This window comes from Erythrolamprus reginae, chromosome 10 (genome assembly GCF_031021105.1).
Source record: "Erythrolamprus reginae isolate rEryReg1 chromosome 10, rEryReg1.hap1, whole genome shotgun sequence".
NCBI lineage: Eukaryota > Metazoa > Chordata > Lepidosauria > Squamata > Dipsadidae > Erythrolamprus > Erythrolamprus reginae.
The window spans coordinates 3645869-3671975 of NC_091959.1; the positions used below are offsets into that span (position 1 = coordinate 3645869).

At 45.0% G+C, this 26107-nt stretch overlaps 1 protein-coding gene across 1 annotated transcript in view; it reads left to right on the forward strand.

The window, feature by feature from the left end:
- The first annotated feature begins 593 nt into the window (after positions 1-593).
- SCAPER (S-phase cyclin A associated protein in the ER) overlaps positions 594-26107 on the forward strand; it is a 120554-nt gene continuing 95040 nt past the window's right edge. The window contains exons 1-9 of the mRNA XM_070762292.1: positions 594-793; positions 9519-9594; positions 13504-13621; positions 14680-14750; positions 16778-16972; positions 23022-23122; positions 23547-23663; positions 24071-24231; positions 25041-25306. Of these exons, the coding sequence (XP_070618393.1) occupies positions 738-793; positions 9519-9594; positions 13504-13621; positions 14680-14750; positions 16778-16972; positions 23022-23122; positions 23547-23663; positions 24071-24231; positions 25041-25306 (1161 nt within the window). The 5' untranslated portion in view covers positions 594-737. The remainder of the gene's footprint in view (positions 794-9518; positions 9595-13503; positions 13622-14679; positions 14751-16777; positions 16973-23021; positions 23123-23546; positions 23664-24070; positions 24232-25040; positions 25307-26107) is intronic.

Genomic DNA, 26107 nt, shown 5'->3' on the forward strand with positions numbered 1-26107 from the left:
GTCCTGGGACTCCTCCACCCCTTGAGGGGGCTTGTGGGGGTTCCGGATCGCCCAATTCCAGCCCAATTCTACTGAATTTGCTTTTCAGCCTAAAGCAGTTGGGTTTTTTCAGCTTGGCCCCTTAAAATGTGCAGAGCGACCCCCCGGATTGCTCGGTGGGGATGTTGCTGGCAGAATTCTGGGAGTTGAAGTCTGAAACATCTGAAAAAGTTGTTAACTTTTCTTTTTCCAGACCAGTGAAGCATCCTTTGGGGTGAATTTTAATTTCCTACCAAACTCAGCAAGCAGGAATGACTTTTTGGGGAGGAAAAGGGGTCTTTGGAAATTTTGGACTACAAGCCCCATGTTCACTAGCTATTGACTAGGCTGATTGGGGCTGATGGGAAATGAAGTCCAAAACTGTTGAGGGAAAGAGGCAGACGGACATCCCACTGAGTCCCGCCCCCTTCAGCCTTCTCCTCCAGAGTGGGCATAACTAAGGGCAGGTGGCTTCAGCTTCTGGGACTGAGCATCCTCGGGACCGGGCGGTGCATGCGCATCTGCGGCTCGGCGTCAGGAAAGGCAAGCCCTCAGGCCCCGCCGGCTTCGGGAGGCGCTGGCGAGCACGCGCGGGAGGTAACCGCGCATGCTCGGTGGCGCCCGCTCCCCCCCAAAGCCGGGCTACCGCCTCTTCCGAGAGGCTTTTGTTGTTGTTTCTTTTCCTCTTCGTCGCGACACCGGGCTACCGGCGGGGCGAGATGACGTCACAGCGGCGGGACGCACGCAGGCGGAACGGCGCTGCGCGGCGGCGAGTGTAAGTCGGGCGGCGGCGGCGGCGGGCCCGGCCGGCAAGATGGCGGCCATTTCTCCAGGGCAACCAAACCGGACCCCCTCCTCCTCCGCCCGCAGGGTCTCCCTCTCAGCCCTCCTCTCGCTCGCTCGCAGCCCCGGCCTGCCCCCCCCCTCGCACGGCCCTTGACACGCGTGTCCTCTTGCACGTGTGAAAGGACCCCGAAGAGCTGCCCCGCTCCCTGTGAGGGAAGGGGCTGCACAGAAAGGGGAGGGAGCACCCTGGAGGGGGTCGTCTCCTTATCGCCAAGAGGGGTCTCAGCTGGCCTCCTTATTCGTTTTATATATCTATGTATGTATTCATGCATATGTGCGCCCGTGTATCGAATAAAGGATACTGATATAGATATATATAAATAAATGTGTGTGTGTACCGTGTTTCCCTGAAAACAAGACCCAGCCTTATATTTTTTGGAACCCTGCAATAAGCGCTTGGCCTTATTGCCGTGCACTCAAAAGCCTGATTGGGCTTATTATCAGGGGGGGGGGTCTTATTTGTGGGGAAACAGGGTCTCTCTCTCTATCTCCATCCAACTATCCATGTATCTCCTTCCTTCCTTGCTTCCTTCTTCCCTTCCACGTTTCCCTGAAAATAATGTTTATAGTTTTTTTGAACCCTGAAATAAGTGCTTGGCCTTATTGCCATGCACTTAAAAGCCCGACTGGGCTTATCATCAGGGAAGGTCTCATTTTGTGGGAAACAGCTATCTATCCATCTTTCTCTGTCTGTCTGTCTATCTCCATCCAACTATCCATCTACCTCCTCCCTCCTTTCCTCCCTTCCTTGTTTTCCAGAAAATAAGACCCTATCTGATACTTTTTTGGACCCTGAAAAAAGCGCTTGGCCTGGGCTTATGTCCTGCCCTGCACTCAAAAAGCCTGATGGGGGGGGGGGGGGAAATTGGGGGGGAAAGGGTGTGTGTATGTGTGTATTGAATAAAGGAAAAATATATATAGATATATATAGACATATAGATATAGATGTATAATATATAAAACAATCAGATATAGATATAAAACAAATAAAGGAGTAAATTTTTGATCTATATATATATATGTATATATATGTATTTTATACACACACACACACACACACACACACACACACACACACACACAAATAAAGGAGTGTGTGTGTGTCCAGAGTGGGAGGAGGGTCAGGGTCCTGGAAAGCATCAGGCAGGAGCAATGGGCCCATGGAGGAGCTTATGGGCTCTTTCTGTGTGTGGGGCCCCCACTTTCTGCAGGAATTGCAAGCTGCACCATTGCAGGCATTGCAGGCTGCTTCCGCCTCCTCCCCCCCTTCTCCCCCTTGACTTTTGTCCTGTTTGGAAGCCCCAGAGAAGTTTCAAATCCAACTTTGGACCATGGAGAGCTTCCAGTCCAAACCTGGCCAGGATTCTCCCTCCTGGCTGCATCAACAGGGTGAAATTGACAAGAATCCCCCCCGCCCCCAGTGGAAAATCAGTAATGAAACTGGAAAATATTTTCTCCCCAGTTCTGCCAGTCGTCCCTGCAGGGAAAAGGTACAGGAGAGTGGTGGAGGTTTTACGCTGCGTACATGAACCCCAAGCCTACGATGGGATGGCGTTTTATTCTAACAACCGAGAGTGCTTGGGTTTTGGCTTTCACAGCCTCCTGCCACCAAAAATGGAGCTCTGGTAGCCCCCTCGAGCTCCGTTTTTGCTAGCAGAGGCACCGCGGGGCAGGTCCTTTGCAGTTTCCAGCCCCCACCCCCCTCTCAAACCAGATCCAACCCTTGGGCCTTGAGTTTGACACCCGTGCTGTAAACCTTCAAGAAACGTCGGATGTTTGAAGCCTTGGTCAACTGTGGTAAGCCTGGTGGATCCCGATGGCCAAAAAAAAAGCCTCTTTCGGGTCAAGGGACCCCTATTGATCCTCCCAACCTCAAAACGGTGCTTTCCAAACTTGTCCCAGTTCTTCCCCCGAGGGAGGGTGTGTGTCTTTTAACTGCTGAACGTTTTCACCCTGTGTAATGTTCTCTTTTCTTTTCCCCCCCAAAGTGGCTGCACAGTTTATCAGGAATAAAAGTCCCAATTAACAGGACATAACTTTACCTGTTCATGGTACGAAGAGCATCTTTTTCTCCTTAGAGTAACTGGACATTGGTGTAGCACTCTCCGCGTCTGTGCGCTTCTTGTGGTGGCGTCACTGGGGCAGAATCGGCCATCCTGCTGCACGGCACTGTCCCCCTTTAGCCAGCTTTGCTCTGCCCCCCACCCCAACCCTTCCGGCTTCTCCCACCCGCCCTCCCTGCTCCCTGCATGTTTTGGCCATGGCCACAGGCGCCTTTCCCCTGCCTTTTGCCATCTTCCCCAGCTCTCCACATAAATATCCCTGCATGGTTGTCTCTCTCTATGGTCATGCCCCACCTGGTGTTTGGGAGGACATTTGGGGAGGAGTGGGGCATTCCTAGAAGGTCATCCTGTGGCCATTGCCTCTTCAAAAACCAGGAGCGTTTTGACTGTCAAAAACTGTCATACAGGTACTCCTTGATGTACAAACACTGTTGAGACCTAAATTTCCACTGCTAAGTGAGACAGTTGTTAAGTTTGGCCCTAAATTCCCGTTGCTAAGTGAGATAGTTGTTAAGTTTTGCCCTAAATTCCTGTTGCTAAGTGAGATAGTTGTTAAGCTTTGCCCTAAATTCCTGTTGCTAAGTGAGATAGTTGTTAAGCTTTGCCCTAAATTCCTGTTGCTAAGCGAGACAGTTGTTAAGCTTTGCCCTAAATTCCTGTTGCTAAGTGAGACAGTTGTTAAGTTTTGCCCTAAATTCCTGTTGCTAAGCGAGACAGTTGTTAAGTTTGGCCCTAAATTCCTGTTGCTAAGTGAGATAGTTGTTAAGCTTTGCCCTAAATTCCTGTTGCTAAGCGAGACAGTTGTTAAGCTTTGCCCTAAATTCCTGTTGCTAAGTGAGACAGTTGTTAAGCTTTGCCCTAAATTCCTGTTGCTAAGCGAGACAGTTGTTAAGTTTGGCCCTAAATTCCTGTTGCTAAGCAAGACAGTTGTTAAGTTTGGCCCTAAATTCCTGTTGCTAAGCGAGACAGTTATTAAGTTTGGCCTCATTTTACAACCTTCCTTGCTGTGGTTGTTAAGTGAATCACTGCAGCTATAAAGTTAGCCAGATGGTCATTAAGTGAATCTGGGTTTCCTTCATTGATTTTTTGCTTGTCGGCAGGTCCTTGACTTGAAAGAAAAATTGAGCTGTATCTATTACTCAGCAAAACATATGTTTGGTGGATTTCCCCCCCTGTTTTATGACTGTGGTTGTTAAGCGAATTCATTCTGCTGTTAAGTTAGGAACGTGAGAAATGAAGCTGCCCCCCCCCCCCGACTTTGCTTGTCAGAAAGTCACAAAAGCAGATCGCATGACCTGGAACCGTCATAAACGTGGGTCGGATCGGTTTGGATCACGTGACTATGGGAAAACACGGTCGTAAGTCCCTTTTCTCCGTGCCGCTGTAACTTCGAACGTTCACTAAATGAACGGTTGTCAGTTAAGGACTACCTATATAGTGGTATTTTTCTCATCCGGTGCATTTTTGGGTGTTTGTCCTCTTTGACTGAAGGAGAAATTATGACAAAGCAGTGGATGAAGCCCTCCCCATCCTGGAAATGTTGACCGTGGTTAGAGTCCTTGTCCTTCCCCCTCTGGGAGGGTCTTTGGGCCTGATTTGCAGCTATACATTTTATAAGCATGGGTCCGATCTGTCCCAGGGCAGAGCGTAAATTCCAAGAACAGAGAAATTCCACAATTCAGGATTGAACTCTTGAGTCCTTGTCCCTGAATAGAACATCAGAGATGCCATGGATTGTAAACTGGCTTATGTCGCATCTTTTCCTAAGACCTTAAATCTGTTCTTCAGTGGTGAGGGACCTGATGCCTGTTTTGCAATTGGCTTGATGCTAGTCTGGAGGACAGAAGGAAAAGGGGGGACATGATCGAAACATTTAAATATGTTAAAGGGTTAAATAAGGTCCAGGAGGGAAGTGTTTTTAATAGGAAAGTGAACACAAGAACAAGGGGACACAATCTGAAGTTAGTTGGGGGAAAGGTCAAAAGCAACGTGAGAAAATATTATTTTACTGAAAGAGTAGTAGATCCTTGGAACAAACTTCCAGCAGACGTGGTAGATAAATCCACAGTCACTGAATTTAAACCTGCCTGGGATAAACATATATCCATTGTAAGATAAAATACAGGAAATAGTATAAGGGCAGACTGGATGGACCATGAGGTCTTTTTCTGCCGTCTGTCTTCTATGTTTCTAAGATGCTTCCATTACCGTATTTTTCGAAGTATAAGACGTACCTTAGTTTTGGGGGAGGAAAATAGGGAAAAGAATCTGCTTACCAGGTATTCATCTGGCCAGCGTCCTTAGTCTGGTCAGCTTCAGCACATAATTTTATCCCCTGGTTAAGGGTTTTAAAGAAAATCTTATTCTGAGAGAGTAACTATGAAAGAGCTTGCAAGCCAGTAAGAGCTGGGAACATTGTTAGCACCTGGTATGGGCTGGAAAGAAACATTTGGAGCAATGGAAAAAAAACATAGGGCTTGGAAAACTTTCTTTGCAGAGAGTAACAGTGAAAGAGCTTGCAAGCTGGTAAGAGCTGGGAACACCGTTAGCATCTGGTTAGGGCCGGAAAGAAATTTATTCAGAGCAAGTTAGAGCAATGAAAAAAAACCCTGCAAAGACTTAAGGCTTGGAAGACATTCTTTGCAGAGAGTAACAGTGAAAGAGCTTGCAAGCTGGTAAGAGCTGGGAACACCGTTAGCATCTGGTTAGGGCCAGAAAGAAATTTATTCGGAGCAAGTTAGAGCAATGAAAAAAAAATCTGCAAAGACTTAAGGCTTGGAAAACATTCTTTGCAGAGAGTAACAATAAAAGAGCTTGCAAGGTAAGAGCTTGGAAGATTGTTAAGCAGCTAGTTAGTGTTGGGGGGGAAAAAACCCTAGCTACATTCAGAGTATAAGATGCACCCAAACTATTAGCCTCTTTTAGGAAGGAAAACAGTGCGTCTTATACTCCAAAAAGTACGGTAATTCTGCTTTTTTGTCTAGTCTACACAACATCTTGAGCTGCCCTCAGAATTGGCGATTGCTTATGCAATGGAGTGGTTTTTGGTTTAAAAGACTTCAAGTCTTGTATTTGAGTTCAAATAGTCTCTGACATTGCCTGTGATCTGGTTCTCTGATTGGATGTGAGGTAGAGTAGACGTATTTCCAGCAAGCGAAGGCTTTTGAGCTAAGGGGAAACAGGTTTTAAGGGTTGCGTTTCAGCTTGGTTGCCACACCAGTAGAAACATATTTGCAAGCGAATAAACAATTGAGCAAACAGAGCATTTGATTTTGTTTTGGCATCGAAAAAGAGCAAAGCTAAGCAGCTCACGTTTGGGAAGGTAGAAAGGAAGCTGTGGTAAGCCAAACAGATCAGCCACTCATACATAGATTTGTTATTGTATAGCCTCGTTTTAGTTGCAGTTAAGAGTTTTGCAAATTTTTCTTATGCTGACATAAAACAGATATAGATGGTTGCGTTTTATAGAGGTTTTTTCCCCCCCAGAATGTAAACCAACATAAATAAAACAGTCTCAACAATGTATTGGCTTGTTGTATTATATTACTGCAAAATTCTGGAATAAACAATAAATGCTGAGTCTTAGAATAGGGTAAATTTCATTTGTGGAATGGGAAAATCCCACTGAGGCTTAAGGTCATTGAAATGGCAAAATAAAAGCAAGATTAATACAAATAAAAAGAATATGGTTAAAAGTATTGCGCAGCTGCTTTTTTCATGAATTAAAAATGAAGTTCCCGATGTCATTTCTGCTCAGAAGTCAAATAATGTACTTAATGATAAAAAAACCAACACCAACCAGGATATTCACCTCTTCCGACACGTTGAACGTTTCCTTCTAAAATCATACGCCGCGAGAAAAAGAAAATATTGTTTTAAACTCATCTAGAATCAACAATGGGAAATTTATGTTATTCCACCGTTAACTAGAATAATAAATACAAAGCCGCCTTTGGTACAATGTGCCTTTTAAGCTCATCTGTTGTAGAATCTGTTCCCAAATACCATCTGGTTCTTTGCCAAGAAGCCAGAAGCGATCAGAGGGGGGTGAATTTTTCTCTCCTTGTTAGAATGACAGTTTCCCCTGTGGGTTCGTGCTTTTTTGTCTTGGGTTGAGGACTTTGTGTCAGAGAAGATCACTCTAGCAGAAAAGAAACTGCAGTTATCGTTAATTTTTGCATAGTGCGTTCTTCTGCTGAATAGATACTGTCAACACTGTTGGCTTTTGGATAGCCACTAAAGCCCACTGCCCTTCCTAGAGATGGACTCTTGAGTAAGCCAACTTCCTTCTCGAAGGCTGGCAAGGAAGACACGAATCAAGTAACAAGACTTCCAACTTTGGAAGAGCTTAATGTAGACTTAAGTCGGAGGTCTTCAAAATTGTCAACTTTAAGGCTTGTGGATTTCGAACTCCCAGAATTCTCCAAGCAGCAAGTCCACAAATCTTAAAAGTGGTCAAGTTTGAAGACCTCGACGTTCTTTTGCCACATCCTAAGGAGACTTAAACTCCATGTGGAGTTTTAAATATGTCTCCTTAGGATGTGTGAAAGGAATGGGACCATTGAATTGATAGACCATGTTCTCTGTTGTTTCACTTCTTTTATAAAGATGCTTAATTACTGAGCCCATTTCAAGGACACTTTTCAGGCCATTCGTAATTTGGTTGTGTACTGTTGCTTCACGATTGCACCTATTTTAAATGTGGCAAATTTTCGCTTTATTGTTTGTAGAACAAACTGACTGTATTGCTTATCTACTTTGATTTGCGTTAATGTTAATTCGTTTGTAGGATTCACACAGTGAAGTTTTGTCGGGAAAATGACCAATTTTTTTGCATTGCTGCTTTTTATTAAGATACGGCAGAAAGTATTTTAAATGTTTAATGGCTGTTGCTTGTTGCAAAATGAAGATAGGAATAGAAACAGAATAGAATGGAATTTTATTGGTCAAATGTGATTGGACACACAAGGAATTTGCCTTTGGTGCATATGCTCTCAGTGTATATAAAAGAAAATATACATTTGTCAAGAATCATCATGTACGACACTTAATGATTGTCACAAGGGTACAGATAAGCAACCAGGAAACTGCCGATCAGTTTCTGGTCACAATTCAAAGTGTTGGTCATGACCTTTAAAGCCCTATATGGCATTGGACCAGAGTACCTCCGGAACCACCTGCTACTGCACGAATCCCCGCGGCCGATAAGGTCCCACAGAGTTGGCCTTCTCCGGGTCCCGTCGACTAAACAATGACGTCTGGCGGGCCCCAGGGGAAGAGCCTTCTCTGTGGTGGCCCCGGCCCTCTGGAATCAACTCCCCCCGGAGATTAGAACTGCTCGCACCCTCCTTGTCTTCCGTAAACTACTTAAGACCCACCTATACCGCCAGGCATGGGGGATTTGAGACACCTTTCCCCCAGGCTTATTATAATTTATGTTTGGTATGTATGTGCTGTTTGGTTTTTAATTATGATAGGGTTTTTAGTTTTTTTTTTTTAATATTAGATTTGTGCCAGCATAATATTGTTTTTATCGTTGTTTTGAGCCGCCCCGAGTCTTTGGAGAGGGGCGGCATACAAATCTAATTAATAATAATAATAATAATAATTATTATTATTATTAATAATAATAATAAATATAAATTGTAAGGATACAAGCAACAAGTTACAGTCATACAGTCATAAGTGGGAGGAGATGGGTGATAGGAATGATTAGGAAAAAAACCCAGTAGTAATAGTAGTGCAGACTTGGTAAATAGTTTGACAGTGTTGAGGGAATTATTTGTTTAGCAGAGTGATGGCATTTGGGAAAAAACTCTCCTTGTGTCTAAATGTCTAGGTGTGCAGTGCTCTGTAGCGACGTTTTGAGGGATGGTGTGTGAGGGGTCAGTAAATATTTTCACGACCCTCTTTTTGACTCGTGCAGTATACAGGTCCTCCGTGGAAGGCAGTTGGGCAGCCATTGTGTTTTCTGCAGTTCTGATTCTCCTCTGAAGTCTGTGTCGGTCTTGTTGGGTTGCAGAACATGTTATTTCTCTAAGAATAAAAGCGATCCAGTAAATGTTTTCCAAAGGTTCCCTGTAAAATTACTTGGGGTTTTCCATAAGGTAGCCTGCAAAATCTTTTAAGAAACGAAATGACCATTAAGCTGCGCTTGTCTCGACATATCTGCTTCAGGCCCCCAATAATGCTAGCTCGGAAGTCATGTATTAGTATGGTCGTGTCTGAAGGAATTATCTGCTCCCCAGAACAGCAGAATAATTTGAATTCACTGCATGGCGGATACCAAAGGCTCGGAACCCTTTGCTCGCCGAGGGTTATGATTACGCGCTGGACTTTCGAACAATCCAAAACATAGGAAGGGTCACAGCAAGAACCTCGTTTTTGAATCCTCTACGTTTCCATTCAGTGTGATTACAATCCAGCCAAAAGAAAAAATTGCAATTTATGGGTTGTTGCCAAGGCTTCGCAGAGGTTCCGTGCCTTTGGTGTAAACGTTCTGTGACGTTCCATAACCCGGCAAGTAAATACAGTTTACAGCTGTTTCCTTGTGGTTAAAAATACCTGTCTTTTTTTTTGTATGTTACACAGCTATGACGACTTCATGGGTTCAGCCAAAATTGCGATAAGCGAATCCGTTGACGCAGAGGACAAATATAACATGATGGTAAGTCCTACCCTCCTGGCGGTCTGTCAGCCTCTTCCTGTTTTGGCGGTCGGGCAATGTGTAAAAGCTTCGCTCCTGCCGTGAACCTATGCAGGTAGTCCTCGAGTTATGGCTGTCTGTTTAGCAGACGTTCAAAGTTAACAACTGAAAAAGGAACATGCCTGATCCTCACAGGTTTGCTGATCATTGTAGCAGCCTCACAGTTGAAGGAATCAAATTTCGAATTGAATTCTTTATTGGTCAAGTATGATTGGACACACGAGGAGTTTGTCTCTGGTGCCTGTTGTGGTTAGCTCTGGCCCAGCTCCTGCCCCAAGGACTGTGGATGTGGGGCAGACATCCACATGCCGCAGGCCTGTTTTGCTCCCGGTGGAATCTGCTGATGAAGGCTCCTCTGACCAAGAAGACATGAGTGACAGGGAGGAGGAGAGTGTGGCAGACAGCTCAGAAGGAGATCAATTATCTCTCTCCTCCTTGGATTCGGAACAAGAGTTAATGATACAGCCACGCATGCGGAGAGCGATGCATAGGCAGCAACAACTGAGAGATTATTATCAAAGAAAATGAGGCCACCTGTGGTTTGGTGGGGCTGTGGTCATTAGTGAGGCTGCTATAAATAGCAGCCTGTGGGTTTGGCCATTGTGGAGGATTATCTGATCGTTGTGTTTCATGACTGCTTTGCTGACTTTGACCTTTGTGTGCTGATTTTTCCCTGCTTTGAAACTAAACCAGAGCAAAGTGTGTTTCACTTTATGAAAGAAGAAGGACTGTGAATTGCTTCACAGCTGCAAGCTAAGTATCACAGAACTGATAAGGGACTTGTACAAATTACCAGTTTGTTTGGAGACAAGTGCTCTTTGCTATACCAAAAGAGGGCTTAGGTTAAGTGAATTTTCATTATAAAGAACATTGTTTTGAATTTTCAAACGTGTGTGTGTCTGAAATTGTATCTGTGCATTTTCGGGAGGATTCTACCAGAGAGCTTGACAGAACAGTGCCTACCCTGTTTCCCCAAAAATAAGTCACCCCCGAAAGTAAGACGTAGGAGAGGTTTCGTTTCACGGCATTCCCGAACAGAACATATATAACATATTTGAAGAAAGTATATGTTATACATGGAAATAATGGTACAGTAGTAGTAAGAAATCAGTTTGTTCGGTTATGCTGTTTTGTGATGACAACTATTGTACAGTATATAATAAATGTTCATTTTTTTTTTGTTCAGCAATAAATGTGAATTCTTCTTCATTGAAAAAAAAAATAAGACATCTCCCGAAAATAAGACGTAGCACATCTTTGGGAGCAAAAATTAATATAAGACGCTGTCTTATTTGGGGGGAAACAGGGTAGGCTCTCAGCGTATGTTCAGAAGAGCAACATGAATTATTGCCTCTGATAACTGGGCTTTTAAGTTTTACTTTTTTCCTCTGACATTACAAACACTTAAGTATCTGAAAATTGTCCTCTACGAAAGGTGTAGATCTGTTCTGGATTTGCCCTGTGATCTGCTGCAAGGGTTTGCCAGAGTTTTACAAACCACAGGAGCTCAGACTGTTTATATTTGCCACGCTTCCCCCCCCCAACCCCCCAACCCCCAAAACCTTTTTTAAAAAGATCAGCTGCTTGTAGATCTGGGTTGTTTCACCCTAATGATGGGGAAATGGAGGCTTTTAGCCCTGAAGCCCTTTGTACTGGAGGTTCATCAGCCAGCGAGGAGCTGGTGGGGCTGCCCCAAAGAAGAGAGGGTCATCTTCTCTAGAGCACCAGAAGGTAGGACAAGAATCAACGGATGGAAACTAATCAAGGAGAGAAGCAACTTAGAAATAAGGAGAAATTTCCTAACGGTGGGGGCAATTAATCAGTGGAACGGCCTGACTCTAGAAGTTGCGAATGCTCCAACCCTGGAAATTTTAAAGAAGAGGCTGGACACCATTTGCCTGAAATGGTACAGAGCAGGGGTCCCCAAACTTTTTACACAGGGGGCCAGTTCACTGTCCCTTGGACTGTTGGAGGGCCGGACTATTAAAAAAAACTATGAATAAATCCCTATGCACACTGCACATACCTTATTTTAAAGTAAAAAACAAAATGGGAACGTACTATTTAGAGGGGGGGGGAAGAAGTCTGAAATTCATATATGTTTATGTTTTGTTTTTAATTTTCTTTTGTTAACATCTCATTGTAGGTTTTCTTGGCTTATAGAAAAATGTTTAAAGAAAGAAGGAAGCACTTTGGCATAATGGTTAATAAGTTGGAAATATAATTTGCGTACTTTTTGAAGGAACATTAAGGAGGGAATTTAATTAAAAGAAAATGAATGTAACTGGATGACAAAATTAGAAAAAAAAACTTTTGCAACTTTTTTGATGATTGATATTAGTTACTAACAAAATACCGCATTTTATTCATAGAAAATTAGATGGAACTGTGTTGTGTCACTCACTCGCGGGCCGGATAAATGGCCTCAGCAGGCCGCATGCGGCCCACAGGCCATAGTTTGGGGACCGCTGGTATAGAGTTTCCTGCTTGAGCAAAAGGCTGGACTAGAAGATCTCCAAGGTCCCTTCCAACTCCATTACTCTGTATTTTGTAAGGAAAGCCTGACCACAAGAGGTTGAAAAACTAAAAATATTTGGGTACTGCGTCCAAAAGGATTCTCTTTTGGGTGAGAGTGAATTCTTCCCAGGTTTGCCAGTTGTGCTACATCCGGTCACACCGAGAGGGGATGGAAGTTCTCTACTCTTGGGATCCCAGGCTATCATCAGCTGGTTGTAGATCTAGGGCTGTGATGGCGAACCTATGGCACATAGGTTCTAGAACTATATCTGCTGGCACTGGAGCCATTACCATAGATCAATGCCAATGTGCAAGCAAGCTCTGGCCAGCTGATTTTCGCCTGGCCGCACATCCCTCCTTTCCCTGGAGTCTCCAGCGGCCTGTTTTGAGAGAAATAAAGTGCTCTTGTGGAGGCTCTGGGAGAGGGTTTTGAGCCTCCGGGGGGCCCCAGGAGGATGGTGCAGGCCATTTTTGCCCTCCCCTGCATCCTAAAAAGCCTCTGGAGGCTGGGGAGGTCAAAAACCGGTCTTTCCGGATCCACCGGAAGTTGGCAAATGGGCCGTTTCCAGCCTCCGGAGGGCCTCTGGTGGGAAGAGGCCATTTTCTCCCTTCTCAGGCTCCTAGAAAGCCTCTGCAGCTTGGGGAGGGCGAAAAACAGACCCACTCTGCTGTTGTATGCCAATAGCGGGGGGTGCACACATGCATGGGGGAGGGGCGCATTGAATTATGGGTGTATGCACCCACTTGCATGACGTCCCCCTCACACACCTCCGCATATTGGCGGGACCCAGGAGAAGAGCCTTCTCTGTGATGGCCCCGACCCTCTGGAACCAGCTCCCCCCAGATATCAGAGTTGCCCCCACCCTCCTTGCCTTTCGCAAGCTCCTTAAAACCCACCTCTGTCGTCAGGCATGGGGGAATTGAAATTTTCCCTTCCCCCTAGGCTTATAGAATTTATACATGGTATGCTTGTATGTATGATTGGTTCTTTAAATTGGGGTTTTTAGATTATTTTTAATATTAGATTTGTTTACATTGTCTTTTTATATTGTTGTTAGCCGCCCCGAATCTTCGGAGAGGGGCGGCATACAAATCTAATAAATGAATGAATGAATGAATGAATGAATGAATAAATAAATAAATAAATAAATAAATATGACAGCCATCACTGGTCTATGGTGTCATTTTCGGTGATAGATCTCAGTTTTCTGTTCCCCGCTCCTTTTTGGGGGGTTCCAAGGCCTCTAAGACTGAAACGAGCCAACGCGGCGGTGGCCAGTTTACGACATGCAGGCTTCAGAATCGACGAAGGTCAGTTGCGATTATCTGAAACCCTGTTTTCCCTCCCTGCAGGCTTCTTTCCAACGCTCTAACAGTCACGACAAAGTCAGGAAAATTGTAGCCGAAGAGGGTCGCACCGCAAGGAACCTGATTGCTTGGAGCGTGCCGTTGGAGGACAAGGAGGAGGAAGGTACGTGCTTGATGTCTCAAAGCGGCGTCTTTCAAACACAACAGCTTTCAGAGGGGCGGATTTCAAACTCCCAGAATTCCCTCGTCAGCCATGGCGTTATGCTGCCAAATTGAAAAAACACTGGTAAATTAGAAGAAGAAGAATAATAACAATCATCATCATCATCCCAGTGGTACTTGGCACGCTGGGCGCAGGGCCAAAGGATCTCAGCGGACACTTGAAAACCATCGGAATTGACAAAATCTCCATCTGTCAATTGCAAAAGGCCGCTTCACTGGGATGGGCAAACATAATTCGCCGCTACATCACGCAGTCCTAGGTGCTTGGGAAGCGCCCGACTGGTGATGAAATACGAAATCCAGCATAGTGATCTCGTTTGCTGTGTTGTACTGACATAATAATAATAATAATAATAATAATAATAATAATAATAATAATAATAATAATAATAATAATACATCACGCAGTCCTAGGTGCTTGGGAAGCGCCCGACTGGTGATGAAATACAAAATCCAGCATAGTGATCTCATTTGCTGTGTTGTACTGACATAATAATAATAATAATAATAATAATAATAATAATAATAATAATAATACATCACGCAGTCCTAGGTGCTTGGGAAGCGCCCGACTGGTGATGAAATACAAAATCCAGCATAGTGATCTCATTTGCTGTGTTGTACTGACATAATAATAATAATAATAATAATAATAATAATAATAATAATAATAATAATACATCACGCAGTTCTAGGTGCTTGGGAAGCGCCCGACTGGTGATGAAATACAAAATCCAGCATAGTGATCTCATTTGCTGTGTTGTACTGACATAATAATAATAATAATAATTATTATTATTATTATTATTATTATTATTTATTAGATTTGTATGCCGCCCCTCTCCAAGAACTCGTTTGGGATGCCTGGGACGATAAGATACAGGAAATAGTATAAGGGCAGACTAGATGGACCAGGAGGTCTTTTTCTAGCATCAGTTTTCTATGTTTCTAAATCCTTAAAACAAAAACCCAAATTAAGAGAAGTTCGTCTTTTTACAGGGAAACCGAAGTGGCAGGTGGGGGCGAAATCAAAGAGGATAAACCAAGGAACACACAAAATTAGCAAACAGGTACGTGCTATTTTATTTTTAGAGCGTCCCATTGCCCGCGGAACAGCTAAACAGAGCGGGGAGGGGTAGATTTTAAATGCTCAGCCAAAAAGAAAGAAAGAAAAAACATGTCTCAAAAGTGCATCCGCATGTGCTAAGCATAGTTCTACACTCTCTGGGGAAGCGTGGGCCAATGATACCAACATTTTGAATAACCCCGGGAGTGAAAAACGGCCCATTGGGACACAGACGGCCAACTGTTCAGCGTCAATAATTGGACTGTATTAAGTACGGAACGAAAGCGCCCCAGAGTAAAATGATCCCTAAATGCCCCTAATGGAAACTGAACGCCCATCCTCTTGAGACCAGCCGGTCTTGCAACAGCAGGCCTGGCCATCTGACAAGGAGATTAATTTCCATACGTTAAGACCACGCAGGCAGCCAGCTCTTAAATAATCTTAAATGAGTTCTTAAATAATCAACTCGAAAGCCGTTTGACAAAACAAACCCACTTAAGCCCAAATAAGCCCCGGTGTGCTTAAACGTAGGGCTGGGATCTGTGCATTGTGATGGTTTGATTATGGACAATTCATTCATTCATTCATTAAACGGTGGCAACTTTAAGCCTTCTGGACTTCAACTCCCAGAATTCCTCTGCTGGAGTCCGCAAGTTTGTTTGTTTGACCTCAGTATTTACAGCCCCTACTTGACAAAATCATACACTGGGACTGTAATAAACAATTATCGTATTTTCTTCAGGGTACAAATATATATGTAGTTTCTAGAACCGCTAAGTTTATAGTCAGGGCTGTTCAGAGGAGAATACGTTTTATAGAACATGCAAAGGAGATGAACTCACTTAAGAATATTTTATATCAGTATCTTAGATTTGTTTAATATACCAGTAATCCTTTGCACGAGTTATATTCCCATGTTTTACTACTCAATTTTAGCATATTACTGTATACTGCATTTTAACTTATTATTTATTCAAATTTCCTCTATTTTAGCCAATTTTATTGTATTTTAACCAGTCACAGTTTTATGACGACCGATGTGGTCCTTTTCCTCGCTTTGATATGGTCAATTGACTAATCAAATAAAGTTGATATTGATATTGGCTATTGATTGATATTGGCTATTTGCTTTGGTATCTGAACAAAAATTCGGATACCGAACAGCCACAGAAAATTTTGTTCATTCTCCGAAATGTTACCGCCGGGGGCTGCTGCAATCCCAGCAGCTTCAGGGGGCTCCTTTCCTCATTGCTTCCTCTTATTACCTGTAAGCAGCTGCAAAAACTTTCTCCTTCCCGGCGGTGGCAACGGCGGCGGCTTTCGAGTAGCAACAGCGCCGGGAACGTCACGTGATGAAGGGAAGCCGCCGGAGCCATCTCAGCAGTTGCTGCCGCCCCAGCAGCTTCCCTTCATTACGTGATGTTCCCGGCGCTGTTGCTCCTCAAAGGGAAGCCGCCGCCGTTGCTGCCACCGGGAAGGAGAAAGTTTTTGCAGCTGCTTACAGGTAATAATACAAAGCATTGAGGAAAGGAGCCCCCTGAAGCTGCCGGGATTGCAGCCGCCCCATCCTTCCTGCAGCTTGGCGTACTGAATTTATTTATCCCATAGAAAATAAAGAAAGTAGATTTAATTGGTTCCCAGCGAGTTAACAGGGGCTGGGAATCAATTAAATCCATTTCCATTATTTCCTATGGGATAAATAAATTCCGTACTCGACCAAATCGGTTCTCGACCACACTTCTGGAACGAATTGTGGTCGAGTACCGAGGTACCACTGTATTTAAAACTAATTCCAAAAACTCAAAATAAAAACAAAATTCAACCAACATTCATCTCATCACAGACGTACTGTTTGGCTGGAGCAGTGTGTCAAAGCTCAACGGCCCAATGTAGGTGATCCATGATCCTTCTCAAATCATGGTTAATAGTTTGATTTCATGGGCGAATCTGAGCAATTGAGATTTACTTTTTTTTAAAAGAGACAATGCAAACCTTGTTCAGCGCGCATGGTTTTCGAAATCTCCTTTGCAGAGCACGGCATCCGATTTCAAAATCGCGCCAGCCTCCGGGGAGAAGACCTTCTACAAAAGCCCCACCAAGACCAGGCAGCCGCGGAAAGTGGACCTCCGGGCGCGATACTGGGCGTTCCTTTTCGACAACCTCAGGCGGGCGGTGGACGAAATCTACGTCACTTGCGAATCCGATCAGAGCGTGGTGGAATGCAAAGTAAGGCTCCCCTGGTTGGTCTGCAGGAGTAGGGGAGGGAGAAGATGGGTTGTCCAGCGTCATGGATGGCCTTTGGATGGCCAGGAGAGAGGGGGGTTTGTCCTTTGGATGTCCTCAGGACTCCGTTTTGCTTTTAAAAATGGGTAACAGTGCAGCACTGCAGGCTCCTTCAGCTATCTGCTAGCTGTAGTTCAGCAGTTCAAATCTCACCCCCGGCTCCAGGTTGACTCAGCCTTCCATCCCTCCGAGGTGGGTCAAACGAGGGCCCGGATTGTTGGGGGCAAGAGGCTGATTCTGTAAACCGCTTAGAGAGGGATGTAAAAGCACCTGTGAAGCGGTATAAAAGTCTAAGTGCTATGGTCCTTCCTTGCTTCCTTCCTTCCTTCATTCTTTCCTTTCCTTCTTTTCCTTCCTTCCTTCCTTCCCGGGTAAAATGGGGACTCAGATTGTTGGGGGTGAGTGGCTGATTCTGTAAACCGCTTAGAGAGGCCTCCTCCTCCTCCTCCTCCTCCTCCTCCTCCTCCTCTCCTCCTCCTCCTCCTCCTTCTCATCCGCCTCCTCTTCTTCCTCTTCCTCTTCTTCTTCTTCTTCTTCTTCTCCCCCCCCCTCCTCCTTCTTCCTAAAATCCACAGTCCTGGGTTTCCCACGTCCCTGTAAGACTTTGGGTCTTTCTCCTGGATTTACCAGCCCATGACTTTCCTCCTTCGATATCCCATTGCTCCTGTAGGGGGCACTGTTGAGATTCTGCTGGGACCCACATCCGCCGGGCTCTCTTAATCCTGCTCCTTGCCTGCAGAGATAGTCATCGTTCTTCTCGGTGCTGAGCGAGAGAGACTTTGATTGATGGCCTGGTATAAACAACGCCTGGGTGGGTCTAGTCATCCGCTCGTTCTCTTCCTCCGACTTTTGATGGGAAACAGATATCGCTCTCGGTAGCCGTGCTGCCTTTGCCTCCCCCCGACTCCACTGGAAGCTCAGTTTTGGCTTCTGGGGTAACAATAGATTGATTCTGGCAGGAAGCGAAACATGGCAAATTGTTACATAAGGCCGGGACCAAGTCAGGAGGGCAGGGGGTCCTCGGCTTAACGACCAAAACGGAGCCCAACTGTTTTTCGGTTCGCTAAGTGGGAAACTTGTTTAAATGAGTTTTGCCTCCCTTTCCGGCCGTTCTTCCCACAGTTGTTAAGTGAATCATAGCCGTGGTTGGGAACAAGGTTGTTAAGTAAAGCAAAGCAGTAGTTAAGTTAGTAAGACGTTTGTTAAATGAATCACTGCAATTGTTAAGTTAGTAAAACGGTTGTTAAGTGAATCTCTGCAGTTGTTAAGTTAATCACATGGTTGTTAAGTGAATAACTGCAGTTAAGTTAATCACATGGTTGTTAAGTGAATCTCTGCAGTTGTTAAGTTAGTAAAGCGGTTGTTAAGTGAATCTCTGCAGTTGTTAAGTTAATCACATGGTTGTTAAGTGAATAACTGCAGTTGTTATGTTATTTACATGGTTGTTAAGTGAATCTCTGCAGTTGTTAAGTTAATCACATGGTTGTTAAGTGAATTACTGCAGTTGTTATGTTATTTACATGGTTGTTAAGTGAATCTCTGCAGTTAAGTTAATCACATGGTTGTTAAGTGGATAACTGCAGTTGCTAAGTTAATCACATGGTTGTTAAGTGAATAACTGCAGTTGTTATGTTATTTAAATGGTTGTTAAGTGAATCTCTGCAGTTTAATCACATGGTTGTTAAGTGAATCACTGCAGTTGCTAAGTTAATCACATGGTTGTTAAGTGAATCACTGCAGTTAAGTGAATCACATGGTTGTTAAGTGAATCACTGCTGCTGTTAAGTTAGTAAGACGGTTCTTAAGTGAATCTGTTCTCAGTGTGAAAAACAGTCATAAGTTACTTTTTTTTCAGTGCCGTTGTAACCTCAAGACGGTCACTGAGTGAACTGTTGTAAGTCGAAGACTACCTGTGCTCAAAATGTAGAAACCGATGGTCATTTTCTCTTTTAACTGAGGTTCTTCCCAGTTCTGGAAACCTTCAGCTCAAACCTCTGGACCTAAAAACAGGATTATTTGTTAGCTGATGAATATGTAGTTTTTCCCCCCGCCACAAAAGGCTGCCAAGCCGGCAGCAAGATTAGTGTAAAAATCAAAATCCTAAGTGAATTTGGAAAACAAACAGCGCCTTGTGGCTTCCAAGCCGCCTGTCGGGTTAATACAATTTAATTCAATTTTTTTTTTAAAGAAATAAAGAAAAAAAGAAACTCCGACCACGTTTTTCTCACTCAAGAAATTTCCCCCAATGATGTTATTTCCTTTCTTTCTTTTTTTAAACAGGGGTCTGATTGCCTTTCTGGGTAATTGGATTACGATTTTTCTAAATATTTATGGCTGAAGGAATTAGTAGGTTATTTGTACGGCATCTTTGCAAAGATCCAAAAACCCCAGCGATTTCTTTCACCCACGTTATGCTGGGAAGGAAACCCTACGCGGTTAGAGGCTTATTTCAAACGAGGCTCGACTACTGCAACGCTCTCTACATGGGGCGACCTTTGAAAAGTGTTCGGAAACTTCAGATCGTGCAGAATGCAGCTGCGAGAGCAATCATGGACCTCTCTAAGTATGCCCATATCACTCCAACACTCCGTAGTCTGCATTGGTTACCGATCAGTTTCCGGTCACAATTCAAAGTGTTGGTTATGACCTATAAAGCCCTTCATGGCACCGGACCAGAATATCTCCGGGACCGCCTCCTGCCGCACAAATCCCAGAGACCGGTTAGGTCCCACAGAGTCGGCCTTCTCCGGGTCCCATCGACTAAACAATGTCGTCTGGCGGGACCCAGGGGAAGAGCCTTCTCTGTGGTGGCTCTGACCCTCTGGAACCAGCTCCCCCCAGAGATTAGGATTGCCCCCACCCTCCTTGCCTTTCGTAAACTCCTTAAAACCCACCTCTGCCGTCAGGCATGGGGGAACTAAAACATCTCCCCCTTGCCCATGTTGTTTGCTGTCTGATTGATTGTGTGCTTGTTTTTTATATATTTTGGGATTGTTTTATGAATTTCTCAACTTAAAATTGTATTTCGATTGGATTTGTCACTATGTACTGTTTTTTACTATTGTTGTGAGCCGCCCCGAGTCTGCGGAGAGGGGCGGCATATAAATCCAATAAATCTAATCTCATCTAATCAAACACAGGCATGAAAACAAAACCCCTTTTTTCAGAAACAGAGTTGACAAGGCGTAGCGGGAGTATTATCTGACCGTTGCTTTGTTTACGAAATTTAGGGGTTTTTCCCCCCCCAAAAAAAACCCCATGTGGAATTTTCTACTTGCACAAGGATGTGTTTTGGAACGGTTGGATCGTAGAAGGATTGGGGGGAAATCCATAATATCTCCGCTCCCTCCCCTGAATCCACCACGCAATCAAACCGGTTTCATTTTAGCCGTTTGCTTTCAATAAGAAAAACTCCGCAGTTTTAAAAAATGGTCAGTTAGTCAAGCCCTGCCTGGCGGGAAAATAGGGTTAAATCAATGGTTGTCCACCTGGGGACCGTTTCACAGGGGTCACCTAAGACCCTGAGAAAAGACAAACTTCCCCTGGTGTTAGGAACTAAAGCTTCTATTCTGGTGCCTTGGAATGTCGGTTGGCGGGCCCCAGGGGAAGAGCCTTCTCTGTGGCGGCCCCGACTCTCTGGAACCAGCTGCCCCCAGAGATTAGAACTGCCCCTACCCTCTTTGCCATTCGTAACACTCCTCAAAACCCACCTTTGCCGTCAGGCATGGGGGAACTGAGATATCTCCCCCGGGCCTATATAATTTATGTATGGTATGTTTGTACGTATGTCTGCTTAATATGGGGTTTTAAAAAATATTTTAAATTGTAAATTATTAGATTTGTTATGAACTGTTTTATTCTGTTGTGAGCCTCCCCGAGTCTATGGAGAGGGGCGGCATACAAATCTAATAAATAAAGGAAGGAAGGAAGGAAGGAAGGAAGGAAGGAAGGAAGGAAGGAAGGAAGGAAGGAAGGAAGGAATAAAATAAAATAAAATAAAATAAAATAAATTTTTATAATCCAACCAATCAGGCGTTTACAGTGGGGGGGGGGGGTTGTCCCTCTGACCTTCCTGCCAATCGGCTCAAAGCTCTGTTGGGAGAATTGGTGCTAGACTTATGGCTGGGGGTCACCACAACAGGAGGAACTGTATCAAGTGGTCCAGCGTTTCTACCATTTCAGCATCCCAGGTGATGCCTGTGGATAGAAAGGTGACCCCTCTCAACGGTCAGGGCGCAAGAGCTCCACGCGCAGGGATTGTGTGTCACCCCCCGCAAAAGGGATGGCGCCAACCCTCCGGCGGGGCGCGACGGTCACGAGCCTGGATTACAAACCGATCGAGTCTGTGGCAGCCGATTGGTAAAGTAATTGGTAATTTTAGCTGGACATCCATACGCCCGTTATCAGGACTCTGGCCGTGCGGGTTTTTCAGAGGCGCTTTTGTTTCCACAAAATGCCCCCCCCTTTGTCAGGGAAGGGGGGGGTCTCGGGTTTTCTCACGTGGGACTCGAGTTACAGCTGCCCTGCCCTGATTATTTCGGGATAAACCTTGTTTTCTGAAAGAAGTTCCTTTCAGCCATTCGCTGTAATTTGGGTGCGCTGTCAGTCCCGATAAGATAATTGGGACTTTTTTGGATGAGCTCACTGCTCGGAAGCTGCACATGGTTAGGCTGGGACTTTTTAAAAAAACCTTGTTTTTTAGCTGCTCCTGGCTCAGTTGCATTTCTTAGTTGCGCCCTTGAGGCTACGAGCTGTTTCTTTTGGGGTGCCTTGCCTTAAAAGAGGATGCCCACCCAGAACCCTTCTGTGAGGGAGATGGGCAGTTGAAAAGTTTGGTGTAAAAATAATAAACAAATAAAAAAGGAAGGAAGGAAGGAAAGAAGGAAGGAGAAAGAATGAAAGGATAAAGGAAGAAAGAGAAAGAAAAGAGAAAAAAGGAAGGAAGGAGAGAAAGGAAGAAAGAGAAAGGAAAGAGGAAGGAAGGAAGGAAGGGGAAAGAATGAAAGGATAAAGGAAGAAAGAAAGGAAAGAGAAAAAAGGAAGGAAGGAAGGAAAGGAGAAAGGAAGAAAGAGAAAGGAAAGAGAAAAAGGAAGGAAGGAAGGAAGGAAGGGGAAAGAATGAAAGGATAAAGGAAGGAAGAAAGAAAGGAAAGAGAAAAAAGGAAGGAAAGAAGGAAGGAAGAAAGAGAAAGGAAAGAAAAAAGGAAGGAAGGAACTGTCTTAAATTTTAATTAGGATTTTAGAAATTAGTTCATTTTTTTCTTGATTTCTTTTTGTCATTGCTGTTACTTTTAATTTTATACTGTTGTAAGCCACCCTGAGTCCTTTGGGATTGGGCGGCATAGAAGTTGAATTAAATAAATAAATAAGGAAGGAAGGAAGGAAGGAAGGAAGGAAGGAAGGAAGGAAGGAAGGAAGGAAGGCGTTGCTTCTTTATTAATCAGCTACTTCATTTTGTCCAAATAAATGATGCTCCTTTTGTTTTGCTGGCATTCAGTATTAAAATTATGCCCCGTAAAGAACCCTGTTCTTCTGACTCTACCTCATTTAGGACACCCCCTCCTCTGGATGGCTGAACGTAGCTTCCAAGGACTGCTCCTGCAGAGTATTTCCTGCACCCAGCCGAGCAAATAAGGCTACTGTATTTGGTACAGATAATTTTTTTTTTGGCAGTAGTCTATTTGCACGTGCATGGACCCACCTGAGGATGGCGTTTCAGTTCCTAAGACTATCAGAAATATGTCCCCCCCCCCCCCCGTTGGTCTTAGGTGACCCTTGTGAAAGGGTTGTTTGACCTCCCCCCAAAGGGGGTTACAACCCACATTGCCTCTTCCCATAAGGTTTTTTAAATTGTCGTTTCCTCTTCCCACCCAATCCCACTCCGAGTTATTCCTTTTAAAAAAAATTTTTGTTGCTGGTTAAAATAACATGCTAATCTCCCCTTTTTTTTAAAAAAAGCTCCTCTTTTGATAACGTTTCTTCTTCTTTCTAGGAGGTGCTGATGATGTTAGACAATTACGTGCGGGATTTCAAGGCCTTGATAGATTGGATTCAGTTGCAGGAGAAGCTGGAGAAGGCGGATGCTCAAAGCAGGTAATTGGGAAATGTCCTTCCTTCCTTCCTTCCTTCCTTCCTTCCTTCCTTCCTTCCTTCCTTCCTTCCTTCCTTCCTTCCTCTCCCATTCTCCTTTCTCTCTCCGTCCCTCTGTTCTTCCCTCTCTGCTTTTCATCTCCCTTTCCTTCTTCTCTCTCCTTCCTTCCTTCCTTCCTTCCCTCCCTCCCTCCCTCTCTCCTCCCTTTCTTCCTCTCCCTCCCTTCTTCCCTCCCTCCCTGCTTTTCATATCCCTTTCCTTCTCCTCCTGTCTCCTTCCCTCCCTCCTCCCTCCCTTCCTTGATAAGGCAGCATTGTGGCAACGGTGGGTCCTCCAGGACTTCCCTGTTCCTTGCCACACCTAGCAGGGATGTGCTATCAATTGCCATGGAGCGAAAGGCGACCGCGTATTCTGCGTCCTTTTCAGGCCAACCTCGCTAGCGTGGGAAGTCAAGAAGATGTCTCCAGGGCGTCACGTTATCGCCAGCCCATCGACCGACAGAATCAGCGTCTCCTCCAGTGCCCGAAGAAGCCTCAATTTCGGGTATGCAGATTAAACAGCTTTTGCTATTTCAGAGGGTGAAACCCGTGATTTTTGGCTTGCACAGAGGCCCTGGGAGGGCGTTTTTGGCTTCCAGAGAGCCTCCGGGGGGATGGGGGAGGGCGTTTTTACCCTCCCTTGGCTCCAGGGAAGCCTTTGGAGCCTGGGGAGGGAGAAACACGAGGCTACTGGGCCCACCAGAAGTTGGGAAACAGGCCATTTCTGGCCTCCAGGCGGCAGGGGAAGCTGTTTTTGCCTTCCCCAAGCATTGAATTATCAGTATGGACACTTGTGCATGCGCGATAGCGCACGCCCACGGTCTTTCGGCCCCCAAGGGAAAAAAGATTTGTCATCACTGGGTTAGAAGGTGACAGATGTGGCCAGAGATTATGAGTTTTTCCTTCTCTTAGAGGACCTGCTGCGACCGTCACCTCCAACCGCCTGGCTCCTTCCGGGGTCAGCTGGGCAGACAAAGTGAAAGCCAGCCACCCAGGAGCGGCTCCCCATTCAGAGAAGGCGGCAGCCCAGGCCCAGCGGCCCCCGGCAGTGCAGAAGCCCTCTCGCAGAACGGGCAAGTAATCTCCCCCTCCCCACTTCGGTCGGCCTGGTTTGGGTCACCCGGTCTTTTGCAAGCAAGGCTGCGTCTTGGATCATCGTGCTTCAAAAAATAACGTTACGGCCAGGGAAGGGTTCTTCGTCTCTGTTTCCACTGCTAAATTTAATTTAATTTTAAATTTAGAATTTAATGTTTTAAGTTAGAATTTTAAGAATCTTTTAGTATATTATTTATTTATTTATTTTATTATTTATTTATTGGATTTGTAATGCCGCCCCTCTCCGCGGCTAACAACAGCAATAAAACAGCATATAATAATAATAATCCAATACTAAAACCAGTTAAAAACCCATTATTATAAAAACCAAGCATACATACAGACATACCATGCATAAAATTGTAAAGGCCTAGGGGGAAGGAGTATCTCAATTCCCCCATGCCTGGCGGCAGAGGTGGGTTTTAAGCAGCTTACGAAAGGTGAGGTGGGTGGGGGCAATTCTAATCTCTGGGGGTAGTCGGTTCCAGAGGGCCAGGGCCGCCACAGAGAAGGCTCTTCCCCTGGGTCCCGCCAAGCGGCATTGTTTAGTTGACGGGACCCACTCTGGGACCTAACTGGTCGCTGGGATTCGTGCAGCAGAAAATAAATTAGATAAAATGTACTGTTGTGTTTTTGCTTTAACTTGTGTGCCACCCCGAGTCCAGGGAGAGGGGTGACATACAAGTCCAATCAATCAATCAATCAATCAATCAATCAATCAATCAATAATTTAATTTATTTGACTTAATTATTTCCTCCTGGTTTCTTGGTTGGCTTTTTCATGCAGAGAGGAGAGATGCTGAAGGCTGGGAGACCGTCCAGCGAGGGAGGCCCGTCCGGTCCAAATCTTCCGCTTTGGTCCCCAAAACGACTTCGTCTGCGGAACCGTCGCACTTGAAAGACGACAGTGACAAAGAAAACATCATCCTTCCTCCACCGGCCGACAAGCGAAAGGGTTCGTTGACCGAGGATGGCGGCATGTCCAAAAATGGAGATCCCATCCTGAAGGAGCCTTCCCATCCGTGTGAGCATCCACTCGCCGAGAGGACTCAGGTGAGCATCTCGCAAACTGCAGGGTTGTTGTTGTTGTTTTTGGCTGTGAGAATGAGCGAAGGAAGAAATTTGGAGGGAGAGGAAAAATAAAAGGATTAAATTGCCTTGAGCAACCTACATGGCATTGGGCCAGAGTACCTCCGGAACCGCCTGCTACCGCACGAATCCCAGCGGCCGATAAGGTCCCACAGAGTTGGCCTTCTCCGGGTCCCGTCGACTAAACAATGTCGTCTGGCGGGCCCCAGGGGAAGAGCCTTCTCTGTGGCAGCCCCGGCCCTCTGGAATCAACTCCCCCCAGAGATTAGAATTGCTCTCACCCTCCTTGTCTTCCGTAAACTCCTTAAAACCCACCTATACCGCCAGGCATGGGGGATTTGAGACACCTTTCCCCCAGGCTCCTTATAATTTATGTTTGGTATGTATGTGCTGTTTGGTTTTTAATTATGATAGGGTTTTTAGTTATTTTTAATATTAGATTTGTGCCATTATAATATTGTTTTTATCGTTGATGTGAGCCGCCCCGAGTCTTCAGGGAGGGGCGGCATACAAATCTAATAAATTGAATTGAATTAAGCAATGCTATCAGGGCTCCAAATGAGAGAGACAGGGTGGCACAGTGGTTAGAGTGCAGTACTGCAAGCTGCTTCTGCTGACTACTAGCTATAGTTCAGTAGTTCAAATCTCACCACCGGCTCAAGGTTGACTCAGCCTTCCATCCTTCCGAGGTGGGTAAAATGGGGACCCAGATTGTTGGGGGCAAGAGGCTGATTCTTTAAACAGCTTAGAGAGGGCTGTAAAGCA